Source organism: Taudactylus pleione, unplaced genomic scaffold (genome assembly GCF_031769625.1).
Source record: "Taudactylus pleione unplaced genomic scaffold, aTauple2 ptg000703l, whole genome shotgun sequence".
NCBI lineage: Eukaryota > Metazoa > Chordata > Amphibia > Anura > Myobatrachidae > Taudactylus > Taudactylus pleione.
In genome coordinates, this window is record NW_028285105.1 from 5,337,204 (window position 1) to 5,354,816 (window position 17,613).

The 17,613-nt window shown below is 41.3% G+C and overlaps 1 protein-coding gene across 2 annotated transcripts in view; it reads left to right on the forward strand.

Moving 5' to 3' along the window:
- The window catches only part of SCARB2 (scavenger receptor class B member 2), a 73,306-nt gene extending 57,431 nt beyond the window's left edge, over positions 1 to 15,875 (forward strand). For both annotated transcript variants that reach the window (XM_088456421.1, XM_088456419.1), the window contains exons 9-12: positions 5,038 to 5,111; positions 6,253 to 6,304; positions 8,977 to 9,135; positions 11,737 to 15,875. In XM_088456421.1, coding sequence (XP_088312547.1) covers positions 5,038 to 5,111; positions 6,253 to 6,304; positions 8,977 to 9,135; positions 11,737 to 11,778 — 327 coding nt within the window. In that variant the 3' untranslated portion in view covers positions 11,779 to 15,875. The remainder of the gene's footprint in view (positions 1 to 5,037; positions 5,112 to 6,252; positions 6,305 to 8,976; positions 9,136 to 11,736) is intronic.
- The last annotated feature ends 1,738 nt before the right edge of the window (positions 15,876 to 17,613 follow it).

The following is a 17,613-nucleotide window of genomic DNA, read 5'->3' on the forward strand; positions in this document are numbered from 1 at the left end:
TTTTTGATCGCCATCAAATATTATTCCTTCATCAATAATTAAGCCCTCCCCAAAAACCATTAGCTACTTCAGCATTATTGTAACAACCCCATTCAATATACATAACCCCTTTACAATTATTACTGTCATAATCCTCATTATTAATTAGATTAGACATCATCAAATAATTGCATTCATGTACATTAACCCCATGATTACCTCCCTTAGTCTCATAAAAAACCTTCACCTTAATGAACCCCATTAAAGCATTAACCCCTTCAACTTGTTAATACTACCATCCATAACCTATACATGATACTCATTCCTCCCTATACTCTTAACTTACCTGTTGGAGATCTGTTTCTGCTCTTGCTGCAGCCATACAATGCGGCCTAAGTGTTAAGGAAGCGGGTCCCGTCGAGGATGTGAGAAGGGAAAAGGGTTGTGCAGTCTATTGCTGAGTACATGGCCCCTGGGAGGGGATAAGATATAGGATGTCAACTGCCCTCCCACCCCCACTCCCTCGCTTTGGCAATAAAATAAAAACTTGAACCCCATCTGTGATTGCGGTTCCCCTGCTGGTGCCCCCTCCAGCACCCAGGGCATGTGTCAAACCAGCCCCCATTTAGTTTTGCCCCTGCATGTGATCTTCTGTGATTATTTTATGATCTCCACATTTATTGAAATAGTTTTGAATCTTAACTCAGTGTGCTTCATGAATTAATACAATATTTCTTGATATAAATAAACAGGCTGATTGGGATGGCTATTACTGATCACGAATATCAAGTTGGATTTAAATAATTTGGACTGGGGCGGTACACCTGTCAAACCGTAACGCAGGTGTCCTAAGGCGAGCTCAGGGAGGACAGAAATCTCCCGTGGAGCAGAAGGGCAAATAATACATGTTGAGTCTCCCATATCCAAAATGCTTGGGACCAGGGGTATTTTGGATATCGGAATATTCCGTATTTTGGAATTTTTGCATAATATAATGAAATATCTTGGGAAAGGGACACAAATCTAAACACAAAATGTATTTATGTTCTATATATACCTTATACACACAGCCTGCAGGTCATTTTATAAAATATTTCCAATAATTTTGTGGCTCAAAAAGTTTGTGTACATACATGAAATTCATGTATGTTTCATATATACCTTATACACAGAGCCTGAAGGTAATTGTATACAATATTTTCAATAATTTGTTCTTTAAACGAGGTTTATATACATTGAATCATCAAAAAGCAAAGGTTTCACTATCTCAGTCATGCTAAAAAAAATCTGTATTTCGGAATATTCTGTATTTCGGAATATTTGGATATGGGAGACTCAACCTGTATTGGTGCAGTGCCTACTCAGATATCTGGCTACACCATTTAGCATCTTATTAGATCACATTTAGCTCAGTTCCTATGTACAAATGGAATTGCTTTGACCAGAATGATTGTTAGTTTGTCTTTGGGAGGGCATGTGAATTTCACAAAGGAAGAGAGATAGGGGTAAATTTACTAAGACTCGTGTTGGCCCGAGATTGCATTTACGGGTGAGTTTTGCCATTTTTTAAAACAGGGAAATTTACTAAAGGCAAACACGGGTATGATTTCATGATTCTCTCTGGAAAACAAGGGTGAACTCACAAATAGAAATAAATACACCGTTGGCCAAACTTGCAAGTACTTTCAACAGACAAGAATACAACATGGGAATTTGCCAACATTCGTGATTATAATCACAGGTGTAAATTAAGCAAACTCGGGCCAAAATAGATTTTACAAATAGACTCCCTCCTGAGCAGCGTGTTCTGCACAAACATACACAGATCAGTGTGATCCGTGTATGTTTGTGCCTATTTTTAAGCATAGAAAGTGATAAAATGAAGATAAAAAAAAAAGAAATGTGATGTTTTCCCCCTCCCAAGCATAACCAGCACTGGACTTTTTAAATTGGCACTGGCTCAGAAAATACGGGGGGCAAGAAAACATAGAAGTCCCCTGTATTTCATGAACCAGCACCAGGCTCATGGCCCCGGCGCTGGTTGTAGAGATACAGGGAAAAAAATGGCGTGGGTTCCCCTGTATTTTTACAACCAGCACCGGGCTCTACTAGCTGGGGTGTAATGCCGCAGACAGGAGACCTGCTTTATGGGGTCCCCCGGCCAAAGCATTCTCAGCCCCACTGGTCAGCCCAGGCCGGGGATACTAGGGGGAGATGGAGACCCCCCTCTCCTGGGTACCCCAGGCCTGAGCTGAAGCCCGGGGCTATCCTCCGCATCCCCTGGCCTGGGCTGTTTAGTGTAGGGTGAGAATGCTTTGGCCGGGAAGCGGGTCCCCTTGCTGCAGCATTTTACCCCAGCTAGTGGAGCCCGGTACTGGCTGTAAAAATATGGTGGACCCCACGATATTGTTTCCACATATTTTTACAACCAGCGCCGAGGCCAAGAGCCCGCGGCTGGTTCATGAAGCCTGGGGGACCCCTACATTTTTTGTCCCCCCGTATTTTGTGAACCAGCAGCTACTCAAAGAGCCCGGTGCTGGTTATGCTCAGGAAGGGGGACCCCGCACCATTTTCATTCTTAGCAGTGTAGAAACATGTAGCCTGCACGTATATCACTGATATGTGCAGGCTGCATGTTTGGGTGTGTTTGTCTGCGGGGATCACAGGGAACATGGGTAGGAAATACGATCACATACACCATCGAAAAACACTGGTAATATGAACTCCTTATGCTAAGTAGGAATCTCATCTATATATTTCTGGTCAATACAGAGACTTTACTAATACCCAGCTTTACTTGACATAATACCAAATTATGGGCCTAATTCAGAGATGTACGGAAATTCGATATTTCCGTACATCTCCGATGTTTGCAGAACTGTGCATGCACAGGAGACGCACTGCGCATGAGCAGATCTATTTCTGCGATGTCGCTCGCAGTGCCCAAAAAGCTGCAGCATAATTTACAGGAATTAGTCAGGAGGATGGAGCTTGTGACATCATTTATTCTTCCTGTTCCCAAATGTTCAATCTGCACCCCATTAAACTCATTTAAATATCCCACAAAATAAATAATCTTGGTATGTGGATATAGAGGTGCTTATGTAGAGTTAGCCTGATTTTACGCAAATAACAAAAGCCTAAAATACTGCCATACAAAAGAAGTACAGAGTCTCCCATATCCAAAATGCTTGGGACCAGGGGTATTTTGGATATCAGAATATTCCGTATTTTGGAATATTTGCATACCATAATGAGATATATTAAGAATGGGATCCAAATCTAAACACAGAATGCATTTATGTGTTATATACACTTTATAAACACAGCCTGCAAGTCATTTTATACAATATTTGTAATAATTTTGTGCATAAAAAAAAGTTTGTGTACATACATGAAATGAATTTATGTTTCATATACACAGAGGCTGAAGGTTATTTTATACTGTATTTTAATAATTTTGTGATTTTAACAAAGTTTGTGTACATTGAACCATCAGAAAGCAAAGGTTTCACTTTCTCGGTCATGCTAAAAATATTCCGCATTTTGGAATATTTGGATATTGGAGACTCAACCTGTATTTTTATTGTGTATGCCAGGTTTATGTCAGATGAAAACATTTGCATATATATGCACCTTACCCCAGGAGTAACAAAAGTGTACAGATGTGATTTGTTAGTAGTACGGTAGATACTGAAGTCACATAACAATGTAAACTAAAATTAAATACAGATAAGAGTACAAATCCAATTAAATACAAACATCCACTTTTTTCCACCATACTGGGATATTCTTAACTGCTGCAGTCCAAATGCAGATATCAATTTAGTGATGTAAATAGGTGACTGAAGCCTCATATAGCAATATGGCCATAAAATAGAGGCCTCAATAGCAGCAGTCTAGACGCAATCAATAAGATACAATTGTTGTCACCTTCATCATCAGTAGGTATTTTGTACCAGAGGTCAAGCAAGACATACACCACATGGAAGGTATAAGGTTCAGGGGCACTGAGGGAGGGGGATGTACTGATTTCCCGGGCCAGGACTTGTTGGAGGGGTTCAGGTCAGTAGTTTTTTTTATTTTTGGGGGGGGAGCGGCGTGGTCATATTGGATTATGCTTTGGTTTAGACAGCTATATTGTATTTATTTACTCCTATTATCGTTCTACGTTCTGCTGTTAAATGGCTGCTCCTGCCGTGCCGTTTTCTCTTAGGGTCTCCTAAACAAAACTCTTGTTATGTAACATGTATGATTTGTCATTCCTATTATTTCTGTTTCGTTGTTATTTGTTTGTTTTTATAATTTTGAAAACTTTTCAATAAAAATTCCTGATTAAAAAGGTCAAACTTGGTCAAATAGATTACAGTACTCTGCCTATGCTTGCACACCACTTACCTCACCTGCTATTCCTCTATAAGCCTAGTGACTCGTAAGTACAAATCCTCATGCAGACACAAATGCCTTTTCTGTGCCATGTTCATGAGTGTTATCGTGAGTCTGAGAATGAGGTACTTTCCTCCACAGAGCAGGCAAAGCAATGCCCAATCCCCCAGTCTTCTCCAATAAAAGGGAGTTGTTGTTTTTTCACCCAGCAGTAGTTGCAATCTTGAAATGCCAAGCCATTGCAGACCTGTTTTCTTCACATTACAAAATGCTTACCTCCGACCATTTGTATGCTCAGAATTAGGACACAGAAGGCATGGCGGCCTCATGCTGGGTGCACTAAGCACAAAGCCACCATTCTATTGCTATAGGCACTGGAGGCACATGCCTTGCAGAATACACCAGGGAAAATATCTATTAATCTCCCTCAAATCGGAACAAATTTGTCGATCACAGGACGAGGGGATATCCCCTAAAACCAGTGATATCAAGCCAAAATAATGACGCTTGGGAGGTATGCTAATGGAATTGCGCTGTGAGATTGCCTTTTTACTGCTTTGCAAATGAGTCTTAGCTAATTCAAATTAAATTTTCACTTTTATCTTGAGAAATGCAACAGGCAGATTATGCTGTCTTGTGGGTTATTGACAATATTTTGTTTTTATGTTTTAGCTCACTGGAATGTTAATACAAGTTGCCAAGCGTATCCAAGTCAATGTCTATGTAAGGCAAATTGCTGACTATGAGTAAGTATTCCGAATGCTAATATTGTATGTTTTATCTTTTACTCATATAGGCCAAAAATAAAAGCAGTATTTTATTTTTATATAGCCAATCAACCAAAGTTTGATATCAATAAATTTGTCTATCAGACATGTCAGTTTAATTGGCATTTAGTCTCCTAGTTAGCAGGAATACTTTGAATAAATTGGTGGATTTACACAATTGAGCAGTCAATAATATTACTGTGTGATTGAAATGCATTTAATGCTGTTTTGACCCATGTTAGTCGTCTTTTTCACATCGACAACTATACAGTATGGGGGGGCTTTTTTTACGTAAGTAGAAAAAATATTATATTGTACTTTACTTTTTAACAAAGCAGCAGTGGAAACTGAAAATAACATTGAATTGTGTCATTGGCCTTCGTGCTTCCTGAATAAAATATTCAGTTTTTGGGTTTAGTTACCCCCTTTAATCCCTTGCACCTGCCACAATGTTTTCATACATGTGACGTATACACACCTACTCCCAGTGTTTTCATACATATGATAAACACACACATGCCACCACTTATACATGTGAAATATTCACACCTGCTCCCAATGTTTTCATACATGCAGTGGGTCAGCATGTTTGCTCTTTTGTAAAGCTGGGTACACTCTGCAAACGGATCCACAGCGGCCGATCAGGTAAGCTATACAGGCTTACTGATCGGCCACTCGATGTGTGTTCCCTGACATCACAACTGGGCGGGCATTTGTGTTTACCCGCCTAGTTGAGCTGTCAGTCGCCGGCAGTCCCTGCAGCAAGTGTATGGGCAGTCAGCTGACCTCCCGTACACACAGCCAGATGCGCCGATATATCTGCAGATATATCGGCCATTTGCTGTGCTGCAGAGCAGATGCGATATGTCTATGAACGACATTGTTCACAGACATATTGGGGGTACGCACACCGCCGATACGCTCGCGATATATCGGCTAGTGTATACCCAGCTTTACTGACCCTAATCTGAGAAGTAGCTGTAGCAATCCATCCAATCAAGTCCTGCATTTTATCCTATAGCCAATCTCATTAACCGTATGTAAGAAGTCCAAAATGTGTACATTCTTTTTAAGTATCACTTGCACTAACGTGTTATACATGTATTTTCTTTTTATTTAGCATTACTCAGAATATACAGACACTCTTTTTTCCGGTTATGTACATCAATGAGGTAAACAACATTTCTTTACTACTTGTGAAGTACTGTATAGTTATAGTGTAATTTCTATGTATTTATAAATTAGTAAAATCATCACTAATATAAGGTTTATTTAAAAGTCAGAAAAACATATAAATGACTGTTATGGTAGTGACAAACTGGTAGTTTGTTTCTTCGTGTAGATTGGCCACTTGAGAGCAATACTTACCTGCTTCTTTAGATCCTCTGCATGTAGCAGTGTAATCACTAGGATTCTGTCACACAAGCAAATACTTATCAGAATTGAAGATTTAAGCTAAAGCTGTGTCCATAGAATAGACAGATTTATATTTCCCTTTACATTGCAGAGCTGTCTTTACCATATTGAAGGACACAGATAGTTGGTTTCTCTGAGTTTTGAAATAGCTGATAATAGAAAAAAATAGCTTACATCCAGGTGTTTAGCAAATGTTAATTCCGAAAGGCTAATTTACACAAAGATGTGGACCTGCATTGCCTATTTATGTGTGCAAATGCGTCTGTTTGCCCACTAAGCACCCTTCATAGTGTTTGCCATATTTATGGTCATTGAAACTAAAGGGGAATGCTGCACAGTTTTATGGGCTTGCAAATCCACCAGAAAATATGCATTGCGGAAAGAGTGAAAATGTCACTTCACAGTCCATCCTAGCGGGGGGTGCCAAGTGAGGGCAGGAGCGGGTACAGATTACCCAGGCTTTTGTTGTGGCTTGGGAGTGCAGGGTAGGCATAACCACACCTCCCTGCATTGGCCTGATCATACTCCCCAGTGCACCATAGAAATGTATACGAGAGGGTGTAGCCGCGCTCTCTCCATGGGCGTAACAAAGTCTCGTCAGCCCTGCCTACTACCAGTTTATTCATTTCATCTATTATAATTTTCCCTAAAGTCATAAAGAAAATGCAACTGGAAGGTGCAAAATGTGTCCTATGTACAGGATGAGTCCCAATCTCCACCACCTCAGAGAAGCTGGAAAATGAAGGACTTTTGCTGGGAGAAAAAGGTGGTGAACTATTGTGCGCCTAATCCACCCCTTTATATCATTTATGTCCAGCAAAACAAAATAAACAAAGCCCCCCATTTTAGCCCACAAAGATATGTTCTCACATATAACAATGCCTACAACTGCAAAATAATGTATATCTGTGAAACTTGCAAAAGCCATTTTCTTATATGATCAGATTGCATTGTAGGTTTAACTAGAATATATCAGGTCAAACGCAGGATTTCTAGAGGGAATTTCCAAATGTCCGATTTTTAAAGCGTATGTAGTCAGTCCATGAAGAGGTCATAATTTGCACATAACAAGCTATAGTCTACCTCAAACAAAGTGCAGTGTATGTAATACATCAAGCATATACAGGGCCAGCAATCAATGTATGCCGATAGATGTGGTAATAGGAGCAGCCCAACTCGTCTTTGTTGTTTTTATGATGTGGTCACCATTCCACAAGTCCCCTGCTCTGCTGTGCATTGGAGCAAGTCCGGGAGTCTCGGGGAGCAGCAGAAGAACCTAGCACCGGCCCTGGACATTTATATATACACATTGGTCTCTTTATACACTGCATACTTTATATAATACAGTGTTATAACTAACACTATATTGTACAGGCTGTGGGAGAGAGTCTAAAAAAACAAACTTTCCTTCTGAAACATATTTCTCTCATATAAATTACATATGTGGTCAGGAATACGTTAATCATCCCATAATAAATATATATACATACATAATATAACCAGGTACTGTAGGTAACAGAACTGAGCTTTGTAAGTAAGCACGCATTCTCCCACCTCATGGTAAGTGGCCTCAACTTGCTGGCAGCTCACTGGTCTCTCTGGTCCGGTGTGCTGACTGAGTGATCAGCAGACTTGGGGCTTCATTTATCAACGAGTTTTATCATACACCATTGGCCATATTCAATTAACGGCGAAATCCCGTTTCCGCTTAGTTTTTGGCGGTAACCTCGCCTCTGACATGGGCGAAAACTCGTTGCGTATGATAAAACTTGTTGATAAATGAGGCACTTGGTACTCTTGCCACTGGGCATGTGCAGCAGCTCCATTCCGCCCCTTATACTACATGTTGTGGCCACAGCTCTGGTAAAATCATATCCTACTGCTATTGTGGTCTTGATTTGAACCTATGGCTCAATAGGGGGGTTTCTGGACAAGTGGAAACCCCCTACATTTACTTATCTATATATATCATGGTCTCAAGTCACAAACATAGGCCAAAAGAAATAGCCTGCGATGTACGGTCACCAGCGCGAGTTCGTTGGTATAGTTGCTAGATTTAAAACCAATTAGTCAGTTTTGTCTTAAAACTAATTACCACATAACAGCGCCAATCTTGAACAAGTGCCCGCAAATCGCGATTTGCGCCATAATGTTTTTTAACAATAAAAAATTGTATACTGTATAGAAAAGGATAAGATATTTTGTTTTGATTTTGGGAATAATGTGTGTATTTCATGTATATCATCTCTATCTATTGATTCCTACCGCACTTTAGTAAATACACCCCCAGGTGTGGAAGGAATCAATTGATCGAGAGATGGCAAGAGGAAGGAGAGCCCTGTTAGTGAGAGCTAACATTCTAATGATTTTACTAGAAAAATCTCCAACTTCAAATATGTAATGAAAGCTTTGTGAATTTTCCCCACAGAGTACCCTCATTGATGACAAAACTGCTGAAAGTCTGAGGCATACTCTTTATAAAGCCAGACTGGTAGCTAATATTCCATTCATCATCATGGCATTTGGAATTATTATTGGCTTAGTATTTATTATTCTGATTTGCCGTCAGAGCAGAAAAAGGGAAGAGGTAGGTGTCAATGAGTATTTCAAGCTAAATGCATTCGTTACAAAAACAGCCCATAAACACTCATTCTATGTATATGACACAAATTGATGGCTTATGGTTCATCTGTCTGGTTGCTATTAAATATACATATATATAATATATATATATATATATATATATATTATTTTTTTTTTAACAGGTCAGAGATGGCTGGCACCCCACTATACACACATATACTTGCTCTGGGTGCCTGCCCCCAAAAAAATACATATCTCTCCAGACAGCGGCTGACACTGGTGTGTCTGCCTAGTTATTTATCTGTTTACTAAGTCTCTTGGAGTGCCGCCACTGTTTCGAGATAGATAGATATATATATATAGATATATATAGAGAGAGAGAACGTTCAATAAACACAATGTGCTGTCTGAGCCATTGGCGTGGAAAAAACGTGGCTGCTGCATGGTAGCACTTCGTATACACATTCACAGTCAGTCGCACACAGACATACAAGGGTGGCATATCAAATTAATCAGTGCAGTCTGGTGAAGCGGTTTTATTGCATCGCATTGTGACTAAGACGCACGTTCTTGCAAAAAAAATGCTCAGCGCAAGCCGCCGAGTTGCATCTGGCTGTTTGGCGTGACTGCCGCAATTGTGTATGAGGACATATCATATATAGTACTATCCAATTTAGGCCCGTATTCAATTTGATCCCACACCCGTGATACTTTTTCGCCTCCCGGACTTTCCGCCTACTTCGCCTGTTTTGCAAGCGGGAAAGTATCGTCCGCGTGCCCGCGTATCCCCGTATTCAATTTGAAAGTACGCAAAACGGGACCCGGCGAAACTGAAACAAGCGGAAAGTCATGTCAGATTTGGGGAAATCAGTCTGACACCCCCCAAAAGATGCTCTGACATGGGGGTTCCCTATGGTACCCCCCGATTTGGCTTGCTGAAGGTATTTGGTGTTTTTAAATGGGCTCAATAGCTGCTAAATAGCATTTTTGTATAAGTGGTGAAGAATAGTATTTAGGAGGTTTTTTTGCAGAAAATAACTTATTCCAGCAAATTTGGGGTACTTCAAAATGGGGCCAGTATTTTTTAAAGTTGCTAAAGTAAAGTTTAAAAAAAATCATGAAAAATCCACCTGCCGCAAGCACCTGCAATAAAAAAAACACCTGGGGCATACTTGGGGACCCCCTGGAGTATAGTTCGCTAGTTTTTAAATTTGTCCCCCAACATTTTTTTTTTCCGCCCCCAAAATGAAAGTGATTTTTGGGGTGTTCTTAAGTGTTTTTTTTTTTTACATTTTTGACAGTTTACCTTTGGTGGGCTATCTGAAGGCTGCACAGTGGTTCCCGCAACGTCGCACCCCAAAACCCCAATTCTGCATTTTTTTCTGCCTGCTATTCATAGGCGAAACTTTTTCGCCTATTACATTGCATTGACTTTCCGCCTAGGCAGAAAGTCTTTCATATTGAATACGGCGATACTTTTCCGCCTGGCAAAATGCCGAAATCAGCGAAACATTTTCGGCTTTTCGCTCCAAATTGAATACGGCCCATAGTATATATACAGAATTGCTATTTAGTACTATACAATTCTATTATTGATTCCTACCTATCCATACACTCTAAAATTGTCGCTATTTAGCGTTATGAGTCGCACAATAGAAATAATTGCTTTCAGACTTTGATTGTGGTTCCAAAGCACAAAAAGTTATTATTCAACATAAAAACAGATGGTTACATGCTGTGATCTAAATACAATTAGCGCAAACAAATTATACAGACGCAAGGTACAGTCGTTACATACGCACGCGCTCTGAATCCAGATCCCGGCATCAAAGATGAAACCGCAAAGCAAGAAGACTAGCATCTAGTTTCAGAGAGCCTGCATATATACTCTAACAGAGATAGGCAATACAATAGAACAGGTTGGCATGATTCCATTGGTTCTTCTTTCTGGTTCTTCTGTTACAGTACAGTTCATAGGTCAATTCGTATGGTCACATTCCAGCCTCCAACAGCTCTTTGTGTCCATTTTCCCGCTGCATAACAAATTAGACTGGCTGCATTACAGGAAACATTTCAATCCCTAACTCTCTATGATCCATAACTTGCAGACACATGTTGCGATTTCTTCCCCGATGGAACCGGAAATCTGCAAAGACACAGTGGTTTAGAATGACACCAAACATGGTCTGCTTATCATGCACTAAACCTTAGATATCAAATAATGAGTATTGGGGTATTGGGAAAAGACGCTAGTTAGCGTTGTGCAACTACGTGTTTTGTGGAGTACACCGTGGTACGTGTTTTGCAGAGTTGATCATATTATATGTTTTAGTAACTGTCGGTATTTATATAATGAGGACTTTTAACATCTTTCTATTGCGTGGGAATTGCAGACGCTAAATAATAGCATCGCCGTATGTACTTATGTGTGAGATTCACTAAAATCTCGCTGGGCGGCCATTCGCAAAATGGCATCGTGCAGATTAAATTTTAAACAGATTCTGTCTCAGCCAATTATCCAGCTTCAACACTATGATATGAACTAAATGGTCTGAAAATACTTTTGGACATGGTTTTAATTACGTCTTTCCTTTGTTTTATTTAGGGCGCAGAAGAAGACACTGGGCCTCTTATAAGAACATCCTAATTCATATAGATTTACTAAGAAATGAACTATGCAAAATAAGGAAAGTGAATTGGAGTTTTGTAAGAAGAGGACAGAGACAGACACCTAACAGAAGATGATGCAATCCTGTGTGATGCTGGTTACAGCTTAGCATGGCATCAGAATCATTCAGCACTGTGTTGTTAAATCACTAATATAAAATAAGCACATTTAATACACAGATATTATGGATACATTATTTTTGCAAAATGAACTCCCATATTATTTGTTTTGTGTGATAGTATGCAACAATGCAGTGCAATACATTACCACTAAAGGGTCATATTATGGTTGATTAGGTGGCATTTATTTTCACAGTATTAAGCATAATCCATCTGTACAGATTATGAGCAAACTTGGGGATCAGTGTCTGCCAACACATTATTTATTATTGGGACTCTTGATTGGGCAAGCCCTAGTTACATTGTGCCTGGCTCCAATTATATGAACCCCTCCCATTGCATTATTAGAGGATTATCATGAATAATGGTGCCTACATGCGCTCCAATTTCTGCCAGCCAAATAGGGCCTTGTTTTGATAGTTAGATATGACACAGTTTTGTTCCGTCAAGGTTCCTGGATAAGTTGCTACATGTGCACATCCTTCCAATACAATTGCTAATCATGAACATATGATTGTGTTATTGTACCAGAGACCTCTTACTTGTATTTGCCTCCCAGACCTGACCTTGACAACTCTTTCTTGGAAAATTAAGTCAGTTTTCACTGTATTCACACCTGTTATATTTTGTTGAATCTTATGAATCCCACAAGTCATTAATATTGTTACATCTGAATGTGTTATTTGTCTTGCCCAGCACAGCTTGGATATTACAACACATCAGAGTACAATTCAAGTGATCAGAACAGCAGTATGATCTAACGGTCAGTAAATTCGTAATATACAGTAGGGCCTGATACAGAGGTGCACGCAATTCCCGTGGAGACTATAATTTCATACACAGCGGTTCTTGAAAATATGCTAATGCCGTAGCCGCGGGATTTGTACTGAGATGCCCATTGGCGGTATCTCTGATTCGCTGCTTGCGCACATTAGTCGCACCACTGATCCTCCGAGCAACCCTATGGTTACTCAGAATGTCTGCAGAGCCTCTGCAGCTGCATGCACAGACACAGTTGTAGGCAGAGACACACCCCCCAAATGGTCCTGACACGCCTGCGCATGACTCCCCACCCACACGGTATCAAACACACAAAATGTCATTCACTCATTCTCTCTGCATCTGGATTCTTACTGCGACTGCTGTCTGTATTCAATCTCTCAGCGCATGCGCAGTGCGAATTATAAGCATGTGCAATATAAATAATCGCTCAACTCTGCAAACATTGGCTTTGTATCCACCTCTGAATCAGGCCAATAATGGGAGTGGAGTAAAGCCAGGAGCACGGTTGTACCAGCAAGCAGCCTAGAGACTTATACAGTTAATAGAATGATCCATTGCATAAAAGCTTCAAAAATCTACTTCTTAGTAAGTCTACTATAACTAAATTTCTGCTCTGCTACAAATAGATTATGTATACGGTATTGGAGGCCGGCGCTACATCTATTGTATGCAAACTAGGAAGTCTTATATAAAATAATTGGGTGATGGTTCTCTTTATTAATTATTAACACTTAGGGGTCACAGTGCCCCTATAATTCAATATGTGGAGTGGGGTGAGTGAGTAAGGATAAAGTGATACCTAAGTGGATATGTTAGCCAGTACTGATGGTGGGTATGAATTCTGGCAGAGTCAATAAAATAATCAGTGTGGTTGGCACGATAGTTCTAATGAATCTCCTGGTGTAAATCACCAACAGTCCACAGTGGTGTATCGTTTGTGATGACAGGGTCCTGTACGCGGGGTGTATAAGTATGTGTCTGGCGGGGCGGCGTCCTGTATCCCCCAGGTGCACAAACTTATCCTCAGCGTCCTTTCTTGGTCACCTCCAGGTGACCGAAGTCCTCTTCTCTGTCCTCGTCGTGGGTCCCGGTCTTCTGCTCCACTAGAATCCTCAGTGACAACTCCACCTACGAACTGCTATATAGGGACCCCACGACACAATGCCCAAAAAAACTAAGAGATCTACTTAAGGAGGGCCATGATACAGGAATTCTGACTAAGAAAGAACACGAATACCTCGACATAGCACATCCAGTGACACCGTCTTTTTATGTTTTGCCAAAAGTGCACAAAAATATGGAGCACCCACCAGGATGCCCCATTATATCTGGAATTGATTCCATTTCTGCAAATTTGTCTAGGTATATTGACACATACCTACAACCCTACGTTTAGCAACAAAGATCCTTTATAAGAGATACTACAGATATACTGTAGACACTACAGGAGGTGGAGTGGAGAGATGGTCTATGGCTGTGTACAAGTGACGTCACATCGCTATACACAGTCATAGACCACACACAAGGACTAGAAGCTACAAAACACTATCTTATACAAGACTGCACCCTACAAGTAGAACAAACTAAATTTATCATTGATGCAATCGATTACATGCTTTACCACAACTATTTTTGGTGTGGGGGGGGGGGGGAGTACTACTGCCAGAAAACAGGGACTGCCATGGGAATTATTGAATTATAGGGGGGGCACTGTGACCCCTAAGTGTTAATCATTAATAAAGAGAACCATCACCCAATTATTTTGTATAAGACTTCCTGGTTTGCATACAATAGATTTAGCGCCGACCTCCAATACCGTATACATAATTCATACTGTATGGGTTGGGTAACCCCATAGAGGTCAGCAGCAGGCATCAACCATACACTAATGCCCATATATATCAGCGCAGGTCCCCCACCCCCCTTTTGTTCGTGTCTATAATCATCACACAGCACATTCACATAAACTACAGAGCACACTAAAACATTTTGCATTTATACATAATATGGTTCATATACTATTAGTTACATTTAGTGTTTGGGCTTACTGAGATAGGAACAGTGGGCCTGATTCAGACCCGGTCGCAAGCGCTGAGCGCTCGCAACCGTGTCGATCTTTGGCCACTGGGCATGCGCACGAAGGAGCCGGCTCCGTCGTGCGCAAGCGCGAGACCCGGCCATCGATGGGTGCCCCGTCACTCCGGGTCTCGCACCAAAGGGGGCGAGCTGTCGATGGTGAGTGACAGCTTGCCCCGTTTCATAGGCGTGGCCGGGGGGAAGCGTTCCCAAGCGAACGCCTGCCGTTTGTGGGCGGCCCCACTGACATCACCAGTGATGTCAGTGGGAAATCTTCCGGCTCTGTTAGAGCCAGAAGCTCTCTGGGGCTTGCGGCCACGAGACCCTACCACAAGGGTCTCGTCGCAAGCCCGATGGTCGCGATGGTCTTGACCATCGCGACCATCAACCTGGCCGCTCGCTATAGCTGTGGGTGGTAACCCACAGCTATGTGAGCGGTCAGGAGTCCGCTCCAAAAAAAAACAAACACCCTGATTCAGAGCGAGCGCTCTTTCAGAGCGTCCGGCTCTGAATCAGGCCCAGTTTCCACAGTGTCATAGAATTTGACTTTAATACAGATTCAACTATTAAATAAGACCATAAGGTAAATGTAATAACCTGTGACTTGCAGGCATGGGCGAGTCTGCTCGATGTTTTAAAGAGGCAGTCATTTAAAGGGCAAAACCAGTGCCATTGCTTTTTAAATGATTGGCCCTTTCAAGCATTAGGCAGACTCACTGGGAATTTGCTGATGCCTGCAGGTCGCAAGCTATTACATTTACCCCCATGTCTAATATGTTTATCACACTGCTGTTTTTTTCTGATTAGAGAAGACCTTTACTAAGTTATCTGACCTTTCTGATACCATATTACTTTTCAGTTGCATTAAATACTGTTTGTATTTCACAGGACTTACACTATTTTATTAAAACAAATCAAGGTCAATAAACAGTTTAGCCACAATGATTTTTTAATCTAATTGTAATATATCTCAAGATGAAGTATTTGAATACCATAACACATTATTCCAATTTAATACAACTGTTAATACTGTAAGTATAATAAAAAAAAGTATAAACACAAAGTTTACCTAGCAAATAAAGAGGTTTTGTAGATTTATTGTGTTTCGCTGTTTTTGTGACTAATGACTGATACAGAGATGTACGCTAATGCATTCGCAGCTGCTGTGAGGAAATATGCTAATACTGTAGCCAGCGGGATATGTATTGAGACACCCATTGGCAGCTTTGCAGATCCAAGCAAGTGCGTACAAATATGCAGCCGCTGCCGCAGATAATTTGATACTGTGCCATCTGAGTAGCCCTTTAATCGCTCAGAATGGCCACCAGAACTGAGACGTTGGAACCACTTTATATGCGTACAGGAATGCAGACGCAGGCTACGACACGACCCGAAAGCGCCCAGGACACATCTTCATTTTTTGCAGACACTCCCTGTTACCTCCTCCAAATAGTTCCTGACTGTCAATCACTTTGCGACGTAATCCTCCCTGCGAGCAGCATCACAAAAGTATGTGGGTGCGGGCAGAGGGCCTGGTTCAGACCTGCTCGCGAGCGCTGAGTGCTCGCAAGCGGGTCGATGTTGGGCCAGTGCGCATGCGCACGACGGACCCGGCTCCGTCGTGCGCATGCGCGAGACCCGGATAGCGATGGGCAAGCCGTCGCTATGGGTCTCGCTACAAAGGGGGCGTGCTGTCGATGGTGAGTGACAGCATGCCCCCTTTGGTGGGCGTGCCGGGGGCGTGGCTGGCCAGATGGAGCATGGGAACGCCTACCGTCTGGGGCCGGCCCCACTGACATCACAAGTGATGTCAGTTGGAGTGCTTTTGGCTCTGATAGAGCCAAAAGCACTCCAGGGCTTGTGGCAGACGAGACCCTACCACAAGGGTCTCGTCGCAAGCCCAATGGTCGCGATGGTCTTGACCATCGCGACCATCTTTTTGGCCGCTCGCTATAGCTGTGGGTGGTCACCCACAGCTATGTGAGCGGCCAGGAAGCCACTCTAAAAAAAGAGGGAGGGCACTGATTCAGAGCGAGCGCTCTGAAAGAGCGTCCGGCTCTGAATCAGGCCCAGAGTGCGACCATGACGCGTGTCCAATCAACCGATTATAACTCCACTGCGTAAATTTTGGTATAGCGTACATCTCTAAATCAGGCCCTAGGTCATTACTAAAGGTAATGCTGCTCATGCAGAACTATGTTACACTCTACAGTATCCTACAAGGTTTTATTTGTAGAGATGGTTGACATATACAATAGGCATTAAATGAACATAAAACTATTTCCTGCTTCCTTAACTAATGTCACCATATGTTTATTACTCCTTGGTCTGATAAGGGAAATTCATTTTCATCTAATTTTAGAAACCACTGTATTGATTAAAGAAATTAAAAAATTGTGTGTGGCCACAATTGGTACATGAAAAAATCTGGACACAAGGAACTATTTGAATTTTTTTTTTTTTAATATATATACTGTATATTTTTTAATAATTAGTACACTTCTATTTAGGGTATAGTCAAGTGTGCTGCAATTTAATAAACAGTATAATCTGGAATGTCCACAGTTTTAGATCATTGGTATGTATTTCAGGAGGTGAATGTGATGATCTCCGGGGTGGTAGTGATCTGTCCACTCATGATTGTTAAACAGCACGGGACTGCATGTCATGATATTAGGGAGTACATTTACTAAAGTTCGATTTGGTATTCAATTTTAATAATCTATAAAATCGACTGAAATCGAATTTATTTCGAACTGCAAAATCTCTTGACCAAATCCCTCATTTACTAATATTCGATTTTCCAATCAAATTCGATTTTGGTTGATATTAATAA